Source organism: Malaclemys terrapin, chromosome 2 (assembly GCF_027887155.1).
Source record: "Malaclemys terrapin pileata isolate rMalTer1 chromosome 2, rMalTer1.hap1, whole genome shotgun sequence".
In the NCBI taxonomy this organism is placed as follows: Eukaryota; Metazoa; Chordata; order Testudines; family Emydidae; genus Malaclemys; species Malaclemys terrapin.
The window spans coordinates 257,291,286-257,309,823 of record NC_071506.1 but is presented as its reverse complement, the minus strand read 5'-3'; the positions used below and the strand labels follow the sequence as shown (position 1 = coordinate 257,309,823).

Here is an 18,538-nt window from a genome sequence, read left to right as displayed (position 1 = left end):
ATAAATATTTGTATTGGTTGTGTTATTTTTGTTTGTTTTGTTTTAAATAAAAATGTCTCACTCTTTCCTCAAAAATAAGGTGATGCACATAGAGGCCTTGAAATAGTGTGGAAGTCAAGTCTAAAACAGTCTTGTTAGTATGATAGTTATGAAGTAGAAGTACATCATTCCTGTAATCGTGGAATAGAGTACAAGGAACAGAATATGGAGATGTTACACTAAAGCCAATGAGAGCATCCTTACCAAACTGCTAATATTTCTGGAATTGTGTGCTCTGTCCAGGTATCACATTGCAGGTACAGTTTCACTGGGGCTTTGGCAATAGCCCTCGGATTAGTTGGAATTTATGCCTGATTGTAGAAAATAATCCACATCGATTACATCTGAGTGAGCTATTCACTTTAACATGCTGAGAGAACACTGACATTAGCAAACAAGGTTAGGCTTTCAGAGGCTGACAAGATCACTCTATCAAATTATCTTTAGGGTGTTGTTCTGTCACTATGCCTGACAATGCTTTGCTTTGCCAACAGGCATTTCCAGTTTCTGCCATAGAAGATTGCTTCTTATTTATAGCCATGGCTGACAAAGATAGGGAAACTGCTTCATGTGCTCTTCGTGTACACCCAGCCCCCACCCTAAGCGATTTTGTGGTGGAAAACATAGAATAGCAAACAGCCTACCTTCCCATGAAAGAATATTTTATATATGGTTGGCTGGTTGATGTTACAGAATCTCATCAGGGCAGGTATACTACTGTGTTTTGATCTTAACTGAATTCAGTTAACCTAATGATTGTCCAGTGACGTTTTCTCTGTTGGGCCTTGTGAACAAATCCTGTAACTGTTAAGGGTTAATATTAGTCTTGTTGATACAGGAAATAATATTGCTTACAAGACTATGGTATCTGATTCCAAGAAGTTACCAATTTAATATTTTTAAAAAGCATATTTGTATTATAAGACATTCTATGGATTATGGTTGTTAATAAAATATACTCTTGTCTGATCTGAAAACTGTCAAGCTATAAGAGAACTAATCAGTGTCTTTTTTTTAATCAATAGACAGTGGAGTCTGATGAAGCATTCGAAGATGATGTACCGGATTCCCCAGGGGTGGAAAAACAAGACAAAGAGAAGGACCATAAGGACTCCAAGAAACTTCGTTGTAAGTTAAACTAATTCCCAGTAAAATCTTCATTATTAATATCTACCTGGTTAAGATTGGAAATAATATAATTTAAGCAAAAAGTACATTTAGTGCATTGCAGTTTAAAACAGCTTAAAAAGATAAACAAATGAAAGATCATACAAAGTTAAAGTTTTCCAAACAATCCTAACTGCCCTGTACCCTACTACAGTGTACAATCCATATACTAATTATTTTAACTACTTTTCAAAAATTTGAAATTTAGCTGTTTGGTTTCATAAAGCTTAAGCTTCATCAGTTGTTTTTTATAAGCTTTGCAAGATGTAAGAGAAATACTTCATAATTTGAGATTCAAATTTTATGTAGTTAACTTGATTTTTGATAAGGTTGGGTGGAAGAAAAATAGTTTGCTGCTCTAGAATCCAGGACTAGTGAATAAAATGAATTTGAAGTTTCTGTACTGAACAATTGGAGAGTTTTTTAAAGTTAGCAGATATATCAATAAGTGACAATCCCTTCATTAAGTTTCATATTTTTGACAAATTAACCTGAAACTTAAAAGGCACGGTCAAATGCACAGAATAAACAAAGTGATCAGGCAAACTTTTCACTTCTTGTTTCTGGCTTCATATGTAATATGAGAAGATAATTATTTTAACTGTGTAAGTAATTTCATATCAAGGAGGTTTGATGCTGGATATGAAGTTTACAAATCTAAGGTAAAAAGCCTGACTTAGAAATAGTACAGTTGTAGTAAATTGTGTATGTGTATATGGTAGTGTTGCAACTAATCCTCTGTCTTGTAAGCCCCTCTGAGAAGGGGCCATTCTTGAGAGTTCGGAAGGTGCCTAGCACATACCAGGTGCTTGCATAAATAAAAATACAGAGCGAGAGAATAGTTTGCACTGTATATTTCAATGTGTTAGAATATACTGGTTTTTTCCTTGAAGCATTTGCCAGCTTCAAATAAGTTTTTCTTGTATTGTTCTCTGGGCAAACTATTGAGCTACTTAATGCTTGTCAAGTTTGTTTTTACATTTCTATATTAAATTTACTTTTTCTTTTTTAGCAATGAAAATATCTAGCAGTATAGATTCTTCAGAACAGAAGAAGACAAAAACAAAGCTGAAGAAATTTCTTACACGACGCCCTACATTACAAGCTGTTCGAGAAAAAGGCTACATTAAGGGTAAATTATCCTTATTTCTTCAGGAAACCTTTTGATAAGCTGAATTTTATAATCATGTCTGTAATAGAGCAGGAATTAGTGTTGTTGTACGGGAAACTAGCCTTATAATGTTAACTACATTTGACTGAAAAGGAACCAGTTTTTTTTTTTTGTAACAGATGGCAGATGTGATAGTTTTAGTTCCAGGGTAGGTGTGTCATTCTTTCAACAGCCCTAGTGGTCACCAAATTCAGATACAGACAGGAAGTAATCTTCCTATTATAATGGACAGAGGTGAAGGGATGGGGTGGATGAGATCCCAAGAACCCACTGGGCCTTGGGCAATGCTTATGATAAGCAGAATCCTTTTGTTCTGCACTTTCAGCTGGCAAGCTTGGGAAGCCAACACTTGACACAAGCAAACAAAATGATCTTACAATGCAGAGTTGAACACATGTAGATTCTCATCTGTTTCAGAAAGGGATCTTGCAGTATGCAGGGTACCAGACAGCCATGTGCTATTCAGAAACAAGTGAAATACCTAAGCCAAACAGGATGAGTTTAAAGAAGTCCTAACTTAAAATTTCTTTACTCTTGGTCAATTTGTTTTTATCTTTAATATTTCTTAAATTTACTTATTTGATCTTTTCCAAAAAGTAGTTCTTAAATGATACGCCTTTGTATCAGACTTAAGGCTACATGTACACTACGAGCTGGGGGTGTGATTCCCAGCTCGTATCCGTGTACTCGCACTAGCTCTCATCTGTGCTAGGGTGCTAAAAATAATAGTGTAACTGTGATAGCACAGGCAGCAGTATGTGGCGGTATGGGCTAACTGCTCCAAGTATGTACCCACGGGATTGAAGAAAGTTTGTACTTGGGGCAGCTAACTTGTGCCACTGCTGCCCATGCTATCCTGAGATTTTTAGTGCACTAGCTCAGAAGAGAACTAGCATGCATATGTATATGCAAGCTGGGAATCTCACCGCTAGCTTGTAGTATAGACATACCTTCTGAGTTGCTAATTAGCATGTAATGGTTCCAATATGACATATACTTATATAGAATTTCTAAATTTAAAATTGTGAATGAAGGTTTAAATATTTAAACCATGAGTTCATGTAAGTTATTGATTTGATATTATTCTAGACTTAGTTTCTTACTGTCCAATATACATTGCACTGCTTCATAATTAAAAGTCCACTAGGTACAATAAATATAGTTATAGCTCACATCAGTAGAAATATACTAGGCCAAATTCTTCGCTGACATTAAATCTATCAAATTTCATGTATTTCTACCAATTTTCTTAAGTAATAGGAGCCCAGATATTTATGAAATGTCATACTTCTAGATCGTAATTACAAAAGTAAATTGTGGGATTTTTAATTGTTTGGGATGGAGGGAATTCTTCCCGGACTGCAGCTTTGCGTTACATTTTATAGCTTGGAACTGACTTTATGCACTGTGTATAAATTTCTGAGAAATTAGTTAGTATGAACACTGAGCCAAGTTGAACTGTGTGCACAAATGCAATGCTGGTGTTTGGCTCTAATAAAGGTGTTTTTATTTAAGGAGCAAGCATATAAACTTCAAAAGTTGGTGCTATTAGTATATTTTAAAATATAAATCTGCAATCCTGCATTATCCTTGTGTAATGAGTTATACAGAAGCTGTTAGTTAACAGACACAAAAATGCAAAAGCTTTTACAAAAGAAAGTGTAGTAAACTTCAAAAGCAGGTGATTAGAATAAGGAAAATGTTGAAAAAACAATCTTTAGGAAAACACTGGAGAACAGCATGCATTAATTATAGTAACTGTTTTTAAATGAGCTTTTACTACATGAAAAAAGTACAATGAAAGAAAATACTTTGAAGATACAATGGAAGAAAACATTAAGAGGCACAATATGATGATTAATACCCATAACCCTCTAGGGATTTCCCATTATGCTTGTTGGGTATTGAGCTCTTTTGAAAACCTTGCCCGTTGCTTCTTGTTACCCAATGTGGTGTTGCCATATATTCTTGGTATATCACTGTTGTGCATGAACTAGTTTTATCTGTTGAAGCTCATTCAACTATAAATGAAGTTTTTTTGTTTTTTGGTTTTTTTTACTTGATTCCAGATCAAGTGTTCGGTTCCAGTCTCACCAGCTTATGTCAGAGAGAAAACAGCTCAGTGCCAAAGTTCGTGAAGCTGTGCATTGAACACGTTGAAGAACATGGTAAGGTGAAAATGTTCATCTACTGGTTTTTATCTCCAAATCTCTGAGAGTCAGTATCTAATTTTGGAAGCTTAATTCTTATCCTATTGGTTTCCAAATGACTGGTAACTGAGTATTGTGAAGTCTAAGGCTTATAGCTGGAGTTATAGCAATAGGATGTGAACAGCTGGAAAGTAGGGAGGGAAGGGAACCTGAACTAGTATCCAGTGAGATCGTGGCTAGCAAAGAGTAGCAAGAGGGAACTGGGAACAGCTCATCATATTTGGGGACAGGATTGTTGAAAGGGATCTTGTCAGTAGGTAACTAATAAAATTGCTTCTTAAATCCTTACCTATGTTAACAAAACAACACTTGCATTAAAGACTGTTTCTCCTACAAGTTCATTTTAGGGACGCCTTACCTGTGTAAATATGTGGAGCATCAAGGCCTTCAGATAACACTAAGTCATCTGAGATTCCTTTAGCCAGTTACACTGATAAAACTTGGAAAATTTGCTTGAAACTCCTCAGATTACCAGATTTCTACATTTTATCTGATTTATTAAAGTGCCCTGATTTGTTGAACATGTCCATCTCTTTTCTTGTTGACAATAAGAGAAGGCAAATCTCTCTTACTCAAATATTTAAAGTGAGTCTAGATTGAATGTTAAAATTTTGGAAAGTCTGAGGTATAAGATGACCCAAGACTTCTGCATTTTATGTGTATAAAAACTTTCACTTACTCCCTTGTAGTGAAACTATTCCCATGTAGTGGCTGATGCTAAAGATCAAAGTTGTGTGTAAGAGAATCTACCCACCCATCTTTTTGGTGCACCCCACTTCCTTCCCACCTTAGATCTGGCACATCACATTCAGGGCCTGAGTGGGAGCTAAGGGTAAATGTTGCAGGGCAAAATAGGTGCCCTCCATGGGGGAAACAGCTACAGTGAAAGAATATGGTGCAACTTGTAGCCCCCCTTACTGCTGCTGTCTGGTGACTCAGTGCAAGAAGGAAGAGCAGGAACTGGTTCTACTGTCCCCCACCCAACTCCAGAAGCTGCAATAGATGTGTGTTTTCTGCATTGAGATAGGACAGCAGTGAAAGAAGCAAGTTCTCTTTTACTTTAAGGTGACCTGATATGAGCAGCTTCTTCCCTCCTCTTCCATCTCCATTCCCCTCCCCATTATCCCTTCAAAGAGAGAGAATGACCAATAGATTGTGGCAGTAAAAGGTAGTGGGGAACAGGTGGGTGGGACAGATGGTTCTGACAATTGTGCGCCATATCTCCTGATGCTTCTGTTGCATCAGGATTCCCTGTGGATGGGATTAAGGGAGTTGTTGAATCCCGTCTTTGCAACACTCATATCAGCCAACAATGCACTGAATTCATGTAAAGGTTATGAGCATCTGTAGACAGAAATTCTTCCTGTCTTCTGCACTTGACCACTTTTGATCTTCTGCAACAGCAGTCACTGAGAAGTAATTTTTCTCCTTTTGCCAAATCCAGTGTTTTAGTCAAAACTGTAAAGATGTTAACATGAGGTAGGGATGGAGTGGACATCTGCTTGCCATGAGAAAGTAAGAGAACAGGGTGGAATTAAACACACATGAAAACTCATAAACCAGTGGAACGGGTGGTATCGGGTGGACCTGGTCACCCACTATCAACTTTGAGGTGTTTTCCAGAATGACTGATTTAGCTTGGTTTAGTCACCATACATTTTGGTAAATATAGTCTCAATGTGAAAAGAAAACCTAAATCAAAAACCCTACAATCCCACTGCTAGTATTTTAGGATGAGTGGCGGTATGAGAGAGAGCGAGAGAGCGAAAGTGTGCATATATGTGTAAGAGATAAAGTGAAATCCTTCATGTACTAAGCATTGGTTGTGCTAACTAAATACTAGGTGTGAGATTTTTAAAAGCAGCTAATTGGAGGGTGGGCCCCCAGCCCTCACTGGAAATCAGTGGGAGTTGGGCACCTCACTCCTGAAGACTCCTTCACATTTTCTGAGTATACATCACAAGTTTGCAGATGACACTAAACTGGGAAGCGTGGTAGATACACTGGAGAATAGGGATCACATACAGAGGGACCTAGACAAATTAGAGGATTGGGCCAAAAAAAACCTGATGAGGTTCAACAAGGACAAGTGCAGAGTCCTGCATTTAGGATGGAAGAATCCTATGTACTGCTACAGACTAGGGACCGAATGGTTAGGTAGCAGTTCTACAGAAAAGGACCTAGGGGTCATAGTAGACGAGAAGCTGGATATGAGTCAACAGTGTGCTCTTGTTGCCAAGAAGGCTAACAGCATTTTGGGCTGTATAAGTAGGGGCATTGCCAGCAGATGGAGGAACGTGATGGTTCCCCTTTATTCGACATTGGTGAGGCCTCATCTGGAGTAGTGTGTCCAGTTTTGGGTCCCACACTACAAGAAGGATGTGGAAAAATTGGAAAGAGTCCAGCGGAGGGCAACAAAAATTATTAGGGATCTGGAGCACATGACTTATGAGGAGAGGCTGAGGGAACTGGGATTGTTTAGTCTGCAGAAGAGAAGAATGAGGGGGGATTTGATAGCTGCTTTTAACTACCTGAAGGGGGGTTCCAAAGAGGATGGAGCTCGGCTGTTCTCAGTGGTGGCAGATGACAGAACAAGGAGCAATGGTCTCAAGTTGCAGTGGGGAGGTCTAGGTTGGATATTAGGAAAATCTTTTTCACTAGGAGGGTGGTGAAACACTGGAATGAGTTACCTAGGGAGGTGATGTAATCTCCTTCCTTAGAGGTTTTTAAGGTCAGGCTTGATGAAGCCCTGACTGGGATGATTTAGTTGGGGATCGCTCCTGCTTTAAGCGGGACGTTGGACTAGATGACCTCCTGAGGTTTCTTCCAACCCTGATATTCTATGATTCTATGATCACATTTTAGAAATTATTTCAAGCATAAGTTTTGCAGTGGCAAGTTATTAGTCAGCAACTATCTCTGCAGATAAGTAAATAGTTTTCATTGTGACAAGATTTTGCAGTTCTCCATATGGTGGATTTTCTTTTTGCTAATGCGAATCTCTAAAATGAGCAGACTGACACATTTAAGTATCTAAAAAAAAATCTACATTTTAACATTTGTTTTAGGATTGGATGTTGACGGGTTATACCGAGTCAGTGGCAATCTTGCAGTGATACAAAAGCTAAGATTTGCAGTTAATCATGGTAAGTTCCATTCTCCAACTGTATTATCAATTTGAAAATATATGCAAGAGTATTTGTCAAAATTGCTAGAAAGTTCTTCAGATTGTGCATTGATTGTTGGTCCATCTGTTTTAAAATAATATGACAACATTTCATGAGAAATATCTAGCACTTTTCAAAATGAAAATGCTACTAAATAGCAGCTTCTATGCTCTTCAAGGTGGGTACTGTCTACATCTGTTCATACAGTGCCTAGCACACCAGCGCCTTGGTCCTAATTGAAGCCCTCTAGTCACTCCTGTAATAATTCTGAAGCAACGTGTGGCATGGCAGTTTTAAAGAAATGAAGCTCAAATAGAATATTTCTATATCTTATGGAAAGCAAGAGAAAAAGTATTAAAAAACCCAACAACCTTGTACTAGCATTTAACATTTGTCTATCCTTCTGACCTTGGGTGAGAATCTCTATTGTGCCCTTAGGTCGTCCAGCAAAAGACTCTCAGCCTAGAGCAAAGGTGGGCAAACTACCGCCCTGGGACCGCATCCGGCCCTCCAGACATATTAATCCTGCTTTCGAGCTCTAGCCAGGGAGCGGGGTCTGGGGCTTGCCTTGCTCCATGCATGCCGGGGCTCCATGAGGCTGCCGGAAGCAGCGGCACATCCCCCCCGCTCCCTGCCCCTGCCTCCTATGCATAGGAGCAGCCAGGGGACTCTGCATGCTGCCCTGGAACCAGAGAATTTTTGCCTAGCAGAATCTGTAGAAGGGCAGTACTTGCACCTTGTTGCCATAGCCCCTCCCCTGGCTGAATGAGCTGGTGCCACTCCGACCCCCCTCAGTTCCTTCTCATGCCAGTGGCTGGAGTTGGAGCTCTGTAGTGGTTTTCACTTCATAATCCCTCTATTTTTAGTGATTTTTTTTTCTAATGTATATCTTAATTAGATTTCGTGTTAGGCCTGGTCCACACTAATCCCCCAGTTCGAACTAAGATACTCAACTTCAGCTACGTGAATAACGTAGCTGAAGTCGAAGTATCTTAGTTCGAACTTAAAGGTACTTACCGCGGGTCCACACGTGGCAAGCAGGATCCCCCATCAACTCTGCCTACGCCTCTCACAGAGCAGGATTACCGGCATTGACGGTGAGCACTTCCGGGATCAATTTATCGCGTCTGGACAAGACGCGATAAATCGATCCCAGAAGATCGATTACTGGCTGCCGAACCAGCGGGTAAGTATAGACGTACCCTTAGTTAGCTGTAGTTTAACTATTTTCCTAGTGATGGCATCACAAGGGTTTAAACATTCTGTCATGTGGGGCAGCGATCCCCAACAACGATCCCCACACGCAGTGCTTGCTGTACCTAGGCAAAGCCCATGTTAAGGAGCAGTGTTTGATTTGCAGATCACTCACCAAACAGACTCTCAAGTGGTGAGGGATCTTCATCTGAAGCAGCAACTGTTTGAGTAGGCCATGCAGTCTGCTTCGGTACCAAGGCCATTGTCAAATCAGAGGTTGCCCTCGGGTTCTGAGAATACCTGGTGCACCTTCGGTTGTCGGGTCTTGCACTTAGTTAATTGAAAGTGCATCGGCAGCAATATTGGCTTTTCATCCCACTCATTCAGGGAAGATCCATCTTCTCCATTGCCATGGTGGCAAGATGCTTAAAAGGGCTTTTACATCTCCATCCTCTGGTCTGAGAGCCATTTCCCCTGTGGTCTCTTGGTCCTAGCAACTTTAATGGGACCTCCATTTGAGACCCTGGCATTTTGGGGTGTGGTCGTAAAGTTTCTTCTCAGTTTCATTTGAACCAGGTGGTATATTTACCTGTGTTTTTTTCCTAAACTGCATTCATCTCCATACATTAAATGTCAGATGATGTCTAGTCTTCTATCTGGACAGGACTGAAGTGTTTTGTGCTTCTTCTCACCTATTTGTGTCATATGTAGATCGTATGACATGTGAAGTAGTCTTTTCACAAATGATCTCTAAATGGATAACATCTTGTATCAAGACTGCATATAAAATAGCTTCAGCTATGCCTCTTCAGTGTGTGCAAGGTCATTCTACACGATCTGTTACTGCGTCTTCCAGAGGATGGAAGTTTTGGTCAGGCAATCCTACAAATCTTGTTTAGGTAGACTCCAAGGCCCCACCTTCCGGGGGATACCGCTTGTGAGTCATGTAAGTGGAATACATGGCTACATCTACTAGAAGATGTAAGCTAGAAGAAGAAACGGTTACTTACTGTAACCGTTGTTCTTCAAGATGTGATGCAGCCATTTATTTCACGACCCACCCTGCATGCCCTCTGCATTGGAGTCTCTGCACTGCACTCTAGGTGCTCAGTGCAAAGGAACTGATGGGAGTTGGGACGCTGCTGCCTCATATAGCCAGGGGAAGGGCTACAGCAAGAAGGCATGAGCGCCATCCCTCTACGGGTACTCCTAGGCAAAATTATCTGGCTCTTGAATGTTGGGTGTGCATTGTAACCTGTGGGTGCCCTTCTCCAGTGCCTGGAGATGCAGAAATCAGTCATGGAGGATTTTCAGGAAGGATTGCAAAGAGTCAATCTCCCCACAATCAAGTCCAAAGGAACTAAATGAATTAATTTAATTCTTAAGTACCAACTTTTAAAAATCTTATGATAAAGAAACATAATAAATAATAACTACATTTTTACAACATAACATGGCTACCTTATAAGTCACATACATTATCTTCACAGTTGTACAGAAACATAAAGAAGACAAATTAAATCTAAACAGGTCAGTCCCCACAGAAAAACAGTGAGATGAAACTCAGAGTTCCCAAAAGCTTAGGTTGCGTTTACCTGAGTCTCAGTTAGTCTTTGATCACTAAATTTATACAATCTGCTGAGTTAGAAGCAACATCTTTCCTCCACTTGCTTGTAGGAATCTTCAGTTGGAATCCATGCAGACTCTTCCTCTGCTGAAATCAGTGTTAGCCAGTCAGCTAACTGATTAACCAACTGGTCAAACAAGTATATGGGTTTTTAAATAAACCAACCCTGTTACAAGAAAAATACAAAACAGAATAGCAAAATAAATGACTTTCTCCATTATAACATTTAAAGAAAAGTTGGTGAATCATACTAGTTGAGACAATTTAACTAAAATTATTTGGCTAAAATCAAACATTGTTCAAAGTATACGATTAAAATAAAAAATTATTTTTCCCTCCCAATTTTCCCTTTCTGTAATTAACATTGCTAGGACTTCCCTGTTGGAGGGTTAACAATATCACTAACCTGCTGCAAAATGCTTCAGAGTTAGGGACAACAGCTTGCTTTTCTGTTCTTGGGCTCAGCTTCTCCCAGCCCACACAGAGCAACATGGCCTTTTGTAAAGCAGCTGCCCTCACTGCTTGCCCTCATGGAGTCAGACTCTAGCAGTAGGGAACCTATTGAGCATACCCAAAACTATGACACCCAATTCCAGAAACTTCTGGATGTGGAGTGCTAAGTGTGCATCTGCCTAGCAACAATGACCGACACAACTCATACCTTCTCACCCCCCAATAGATCTCTTAAAGAGGTATCTCCCCACATCTTGAAGAACTACAGTTACACTAAGTAACTGTTTCCTCTGGTCCCTTCACACTGGGTAATAAGAATCTCATTCATTGTTCAACTTGTATAGGAAATAAGTAATTAATGATGAACACCTATTAGATTATAGTAATCATTCATATGCTTTCTTTCAGATGAAAAATTGGACTTGAATGACAGTAAATGGGAAGATATACATGTCATCACAGGAGCTCTAAAAATGTTTTTCAGAGAACTGCCAGAACCACTCTTCACATATAATCATTTCAATGACTTTGTCAATGCAATTAGTAAGTCCATAAAGCATGCACAGAATTTTCATAAATATTTAAGTATGCACGATGCACTTAATTGTAATATGATCTTCTTTTCACTGTTTAAAAAGGAGAAATTATGAAATTTTGTAAAGGTGTTACCTTATATGCAGTTGTGGTGTAGCTGTGTCAGTCCCAGGATATTAGAGACAAGGTGGGTGAATGATCCTTGAAATATGCTAAACAATCTGTTCCACGTTGTATTTAGTTATGAACTGAGTACGTTTCCCAGACATGAAGAAGAGCTCTGTGTAAGCTCGAAAACTTGTCTGTCTCATCAACATAAGTTAGTCCAATAAAACAGTGGCTCTCAACCAGGGGTTCTGTGAATTCTGGGGGTATGCAGAGGTTTTCCAAGGGATATATCAACTCATCTAGATATTTGCCTAGTTGTACAACAGATTACATAAAAAACACTAGCAAAGTCAGTACAAACTAAAATTTCATCCAGATAATGCCTTGTTTATTCTACTCTATATACTATACATTGAAATGTAAGTACAATATTTATATTCCAGTTGATTTATTTTATAAAAATGAGAAAGTAAGCAATTTTTCAGTAATAGTGTGCTGTGACACTTTTGTATTTTTATAGCTGATTTTGTAAGCAAGTAGTTTTTACGTGAGGTGAAACTTGGGGTACACAAAATAATCAGACTCCTGAAAGAGGTACAGTAATCCGGAAAGGTTGAGAGCCTTTGCAATAAAAGATACTATCTCACCCATCTTGTCTCTAAGGTGTTGCCTTCAGATTATCAGTAATATTCAATGTGGCCACCAGGTGGCAATGTATTACTTAATATCAGCACTGTAAAATTGTGTGCTTCATTCAGTTTTTGGTAAATTATATGCTACCAACATTTTAAATAAAAATATTGAATTTATGGTGTATCTGCCTTTTATCTTTTCCAGAACAAGAACCAAGACAGCGTGTTCATGCTGTCAAAGATTTAATTAAACAGTTGCCAAAGCCAAATCAGGATACCATGCAGATACTTTTTAGACACCTCAAGAGGTGAGTAGTAGAAGGAAGAGAAAGTTTTAATGTACTGGAGAGCTTCCTTAAAGCTAGGGTGACCAGATAGCAAGTGTGAAAAATCAGGACAGGGGTGAGGAGGCACCTATATAAGACACATCGGGACTCTCCCTATGAAATTGGGACATCTAGTCACCCTTTTTAAAGCTGAGTGATCAAACATTAAAAGTCCTGGGGGAAGGTTCTAATCATGTTTCCTTTGATGTTCGTTGTGCTTCATCAAAGCAAAACACTTGTCTGTGTTTATACAAGCTTATGGAGAAGCAAATCCAATTTTTGGACAATGTTTTTATTAGTTGTGCTTTTAGCCGCGAAAGCTGTAGATTATAGGGACAGAGCTAGTGTCAAATATATTTTAAACAATGAAAGTGATTACAATAGTGGCATGTTTCATGAATAACAGTAAATATGGAATAAATATTATGAGAAATTACTGATTTGGTTTTGTTTCTCTTCTCTGTTAACACATTATTCTCTCTCACATGGATGAATATATTTTAAACGCATATTTTCTTCTTTTTTCCCCCAGAGTTGTAGAAAATGGAGAAAAGAACCGAATGACTTATCAAAGTGTTGCAATAGTTTTTGGACCAACTCTGTTAAAGCCAGAAAAAGAGACTGGTAACATAGCAGTCCACACTGTTTATCAGAATCAGATTGTAGAATTAATTCTGCTGGAACTGAACTCCATCTTTGGATGTTGAAGTTTTCTTAGAGTTAAAACTGAAGATATGAGTTGGCAACAGCTTTCCATCAGAAGTTAAATCTCTCTGTGTACATGATGTATTGTGTTTGTGGACCAAGCGACAGCTCAATTTTGCACTTTTCAGTAAGATGGGAGGGAAGAAATGGGAGGAGTGTTTGACCGATTATAATTCACTTATTACATTGTGAATATTTCAAAGTTTGTACTCTGTCTGTTTTAATAATACAAATTGCAATTCTAGTATGGGCATATACACTGGATTTCTTGGTGAGAAGCTAAAATTAATCTCAGACTGGATAATCTGGAATGGATTTTTTTTAAAGGTTCATCCCTTGGTAGGGTGAGGAAAACCCGATCAACTGGCTTCAAACATGTTTTTTCATACTTTTAGTGACAATAAAATTTCATCCTATGCTTATGTACTGAAATCTGTGTGGATCCTGTCAGCAGGGATTCTGCATGTAGTGTGACTGTCTTTAAACTAGTGCTAACAGTGGCCAGTGTGGTTTACAGTAATTCAAATAATCCCTCATTTGAGGCTTTTTTTTTTTTTTTTTAACTGTATTATATAGCATCCTTGCTGGATCTTCTGGTTGCTTGATAGAGCAGGATCCTATTTTTTCAAACACTGAACTTGTAAGAATATCCAGCAGAGGATTTGTTCTGTGACATACTAGAGTTTTATTTAATACACACATCCATTTTTCAGGGTATTTCTTGGCTACGTTTTGTGCTATACTGAATTGCAGTTAACCATTCTAATTAAATACCATCATTATCTAATGCTGTACTGAGTTCTTGGTATGATCCTGTGGTAGTGAACATTTTTGGATGTAAATACAAGCTAAAGACTGAATGATCTTTGGCTTATGTACATAATTCAGTTGTTGTATAGTCTCAAAGTACCTTCTAGTTGCACATTTCTAATCATGGGTAGATTAGCTACAGGTAGTGTAACACTTCCAGTGGAGGTCTAGGTTTCCTCAGATAAACAGGTTACTCGAAAAACTAAACATGTGCACTTTTAGATGTTAATTACATTTGCAGGCAAATAATTGTAATGCAAATGGTACTGGAAAAATACTGTGTGCTTGCTAAATTGTTAATGCACTACAAGAGGAGCCTTTTAGGTTATTTAATATGTACAGGATACATTAGAGAAATGTATTACAGATTCTAACATTTGCAAATAATGGAAATGTTCCAATAGATGTTTGTTGGAAATAATGACATAATACTAAATTTGAGAATTTCTTTTTACATTAATAATGTAGATTAATTTGTAAAATAAATTTGGTTTTGGAAGATTTTTGTTATAGGGAGCATGGTCTACTGAAGATTTTTAAATGTATTTTTTTAGACTAACTGCTGTACCTAATATTTGTTATGTCTAATCTGAATAAAGAAAACTATTAGCTAGTTTGGAGTTTGCCAGTCCAAATTTGGATGACGTAGTCCCCTGTTGAATTTGCAAACACTCCCAAATATTCAGTTGTGTCTGACTGTCTGAAATGATATTTCCTGCAGCAGAGATTGTGCTGTGGTTAAAAATGGAGTGTCTAACAGAAACTTTTAAGAATCCCCCTTTTCCCTGAACAGTAGTTGGATTGTATGATGAAGATGGGTAATGTATAGGTTTAAATTTGCAAATATTTATAAATATTCCACACAAGTATTTTTGTCCTAATGTTTGATATGTTCCACACACAAACCACCTGCCCACAAAAGGAAGACAGACAAGTGGTGAAATTATCCCATTTGACCTTTGATCTCTTTTATATGTTCAAGGTGAGAATTCCAGCAGCAGAAAGCTTGCTTGAAAAAGTCTTTGTAGATAAAAGAAGGAACGACTAATCTTGTGGTTTTCTCACTTTATTTTTATTGTGGTAGTGGTGAAGTCTTGCGGTTTGTTGCAAAACAACTTGGGTGAGAATCGTGATATCTATAAATCAGTGTTGCATTTGCAACCTCCTGTTGAGATTTAAAAGTATAATTTCTTTTTTGATACTTGTTTTCAGACACATCATTCTAGTAGGAAATATAAATGAAGTTGAAATTAGTTTGATTTTTTTTTTAAATTGAGATTTGAATAAACTATTTCCTCTGAATAGCATTGTTTAATTACAGATCATGTTGTTGAAGTATTGCTGTAATCAAAGTAAGAAAATACCTGTTTTGAATATCCTCTTTTAACAATGAGGAATGTAACTTTCCATTATATTCCCAGAGAATTAAGTATTGGTTACTACATAATACTATATATAATACAGTATAACTTTTGTGCAGCAAGTGATATGAAAGCTTTAAGTTGCTAATTTTTAGTTTGAGGAGATGGAAATACTTCCCAAAAAATCCAGATAATGTGGCAAGAGTTAAACACATACTGCAATCAACAGAAAAATAACTGATCTACGTGAGGATAAAGGACAAGCACACCAGCTAGAAATTTTGTACATTAGAACCATGGCAGTTTGTTTACATATTTAATATCTCTTGCTTCCTTTTCAAATCCTAGTGATAGAAATAAGCTTGTAGCAAATGGTGTCTTCCATGTCTAGCATTTATCACTTGCCTTGCTGCTTCCTGAAATTGGCATACCTTTAAGTTTAAGGGCTTTATTTTTACATTCACTATTTCAAAGTCAGTATGAAACAGAACACAAACTGAGGAAAGCTGAGCAGCAGAAAAGGAAACGGTAACTATTTACATTTTATAAAAGTTTTATCTTTATAAAATAGGAATAAAAATGCATAAAGAAAAGTGAATAGTCATAAAAGTGAGAATATAAACTTGGTTTTTTTATTAAAACTGGAGACATTAGTATACCAGACTTACAGCCTGTATCCCCACTGTGGCTATGTATTGGTGTCAACTTGTTTTACAAACTCGAGTTTTGTCCCATGGGCAATAGCTGCATGCCTCATGGAGGTGCTGTATATAGTATTAGTAAAGAGTGACATTTGGAATAGCTCGACCTTGGTAGTGAGGAAAGTTTGCAGTAGTTACTATGGATCAATGAAGAGAGCTGGGCACAGATAAAGACTACTTTAATAAATGTATCCAACCTTGTAAATAAAATAGTTTTCAAATTGACTTGACATGTCCTTCTGTTGGTTTTTTTTTTTTAAATCTCTTGAATTTAATGAAGTCTTACAAACTGGAAAGACTGTCCTGAACTTTAGCCACCATCAACTGAAAGCCATGATTAATTCCCCCTTTATTGCATCCTCTGCATTATGACATGCAAATCCTAACAGCCTTTGGTAGCGAAGATGAGTTAGAAAGTATTGTGCTGTCTAATTAAAAGTTCAGTCTAACACAGTTAAATAGCTATACTTTAAGTAGTTAATTGCAGAATGCTACTTTCCTTTAAAGGAAACAACTTTATTCGGACACAGAAAAGAGCAGTGATATTTTGGAATCAATTGGTAATTCATAAGCCATAAACTTAGACCAGGCACAGTCAGACATTCTGCTCTGAAGAAGGGAGGTACAGAATATCTAATAAGGCATTTTGCAAAGAGAAGGAACTTCCTCTGAAGAATCTTAATTAGTCTCCACAATTGCAAAGTTTTGTGGGCAAGCAGCTGCTGAGGCTGTATTCTGCTGGCTTACAAAGTAGCCCTATGTGATTACGGAACTTAAATGAACATTTTCCTTCATGGCATTCTCGTAAACAGAGTACTTGTAAAACAAGATAACACTGTGACAAAGCAACATAAAAGGCATTTGGAGGGGACCTGGCCTCTTTTGGTCCTTTTTTCCCTTGAGAATCAAATGGTAGTTCTGATATTAAAGATTTTGCAATTTCCCTAAGTTGGCCAGCTTCACTGTTCAGAGAAAAATATATAAAGACACTTAGAATGATTTTTGTGAAAGAAAATAAGTGCCTAATCTACCTGCAGCAGCCTTGTAAATATGTGTAAATCAGCAATTCTTAAATGGAGGCTTAGTTTATGGATGGGATGAGATCCCTTTTGGGAAGGGTCTTGGTAATGAACAGGTGCTACTTTTAGGATTGTGTCCTACTGCATATTCCATAGAAATGTAGCTTATTAGGAAAACAAAAATAGAGATCACTGGTTTGGGGTAAGTAATATTAGCTGCAGGATTCTGAAGATGACAAAAGGGAGATAATGAGAAGGAGAGGCCGAGACCCGGGGAGACTGGAGAGATCAGACAAATAGTCCAAAGCAATTGAAGTACTGGAGATGGAAGAGCCCAAAACAGACAACTAGAAAGAAACTGGAGAGCAGTAGACTGGCCAGGAAGCAGAGATCTGAGCGAGCCAGATTGCAGGGAATTCTGCTCTTTTCTGTCAGCCAGCATATTCTGTGTAAAATCTACACAGCTCATGAAGACACTTCTCTATAAACTGACTGGGGGAGGGTCTCCTCTGAAGCTGTGGGGGAAATTCTGTTGCCCCTTCTCCTAGGATGGAAGGATTCAGTTCTAAGCAGGCTATCTTTTCTTTCCAGTCCTTGGTTTTGCTTTTTTCAGTATTTATATGCATGTTTTGCTTACTGCTTACTATTAAGAAGCCTAATTCTGTGACTACAGTGCACATGAAGCTGTACAACTGGCTGACCCTGGGAAAGGTCTGATAGTGCAATAAGGCTGGTGGGAAAAGGAACTTCGGCTAATTGGGAAGAGCAGCTCAATGAAATAAGTTCACTCCACACATCCCCATCATTCCTCTTCCCACCACGTGTTTCTAGAGCATCAGTAATGTCTCCCAGCCTCAGCATGTGCAGTAGTTTCTGCAGCTGAAGAACTTTAGCAGATATTATTTATCTGCCTTCAAATCTGAGGCCCACTATCTATCCTTAGCAAGAAGCAATCTTGTCTGTGGCTGTTGTAGCTCAGTTCCCTGAAATCAGCCTGTGGCATCTTCCCTTCCCCCCTCCACCCACCCCCCTCCCACTACCTTCCAGGACTCTGCAGACCTCGCTTTCGCCGTACAGGCTAGCGCTAGGCACGCACCAATCCCCGGGTCCACACTGTTCCCTGCAGCATCCAGCACCTGTCACTGGATACTCAGAAATTACCAAGGGAAGTGTGCAGACCGTCCTTGATCCTCACAACCAATACCACCCCCCCCATGTGGTTGGGGAGCACAGCGGAGGACCCACACAGTACAGGGCAGGTAGCTTCCTTCAGAATCGGTGTTGCATATCAACTGGCGAGAATTACATGCAGTC

At 38.5% G+C, this 18,538-nt stretch overlaps 1 protein-coding gene across 8 annotated transcripts in view; it reads left to right on the top strand.

Annotated features, from left to right (window-relative positions):
* Positions 1-16,430, top strand: part of ARHGAP12 (Rho GTPase activating protein 12) — a 150,606-nt gene extending 134,176 nt beyond the window's left edge. For all 8 annotated transcript variants that reach the window (XM_054020894.1, XM_054020893.1, XM_054020892.1 and 5 more), the window contains 7 exons: positions 1,065-1,167; positions 2,219-2,338; positions 4,447-4,545; positions 7,656-7,733; positions 11,437-11,571; positions 12,508-12,610; positions 13,161-16,430. In XM_054020894.1, coding sequence (XP_053876869.1) covers positions 1,065-1,167; positions 2,219-2,338; positions 4,447-4,545; positions 7,656-7,733; positions 11,437-11,571; positions 12,508-12,610; positions 13,161-13,335 — 813 coding nt within the window. In that variant the 3' untranslated portion in view covers positions 13,336-16,430. The remainder of the gene's footprint in view (positions 1-1,064; positions 1,168-2,218; positions 2,339-4,446; positions 4,546-7,655; positions 7,734-11,436; positions 11,572-12,507; positions 12,611-13,160) is intronic.
* Positions 16,431-18,538: the final 2,108 nt, after the last annotated feature.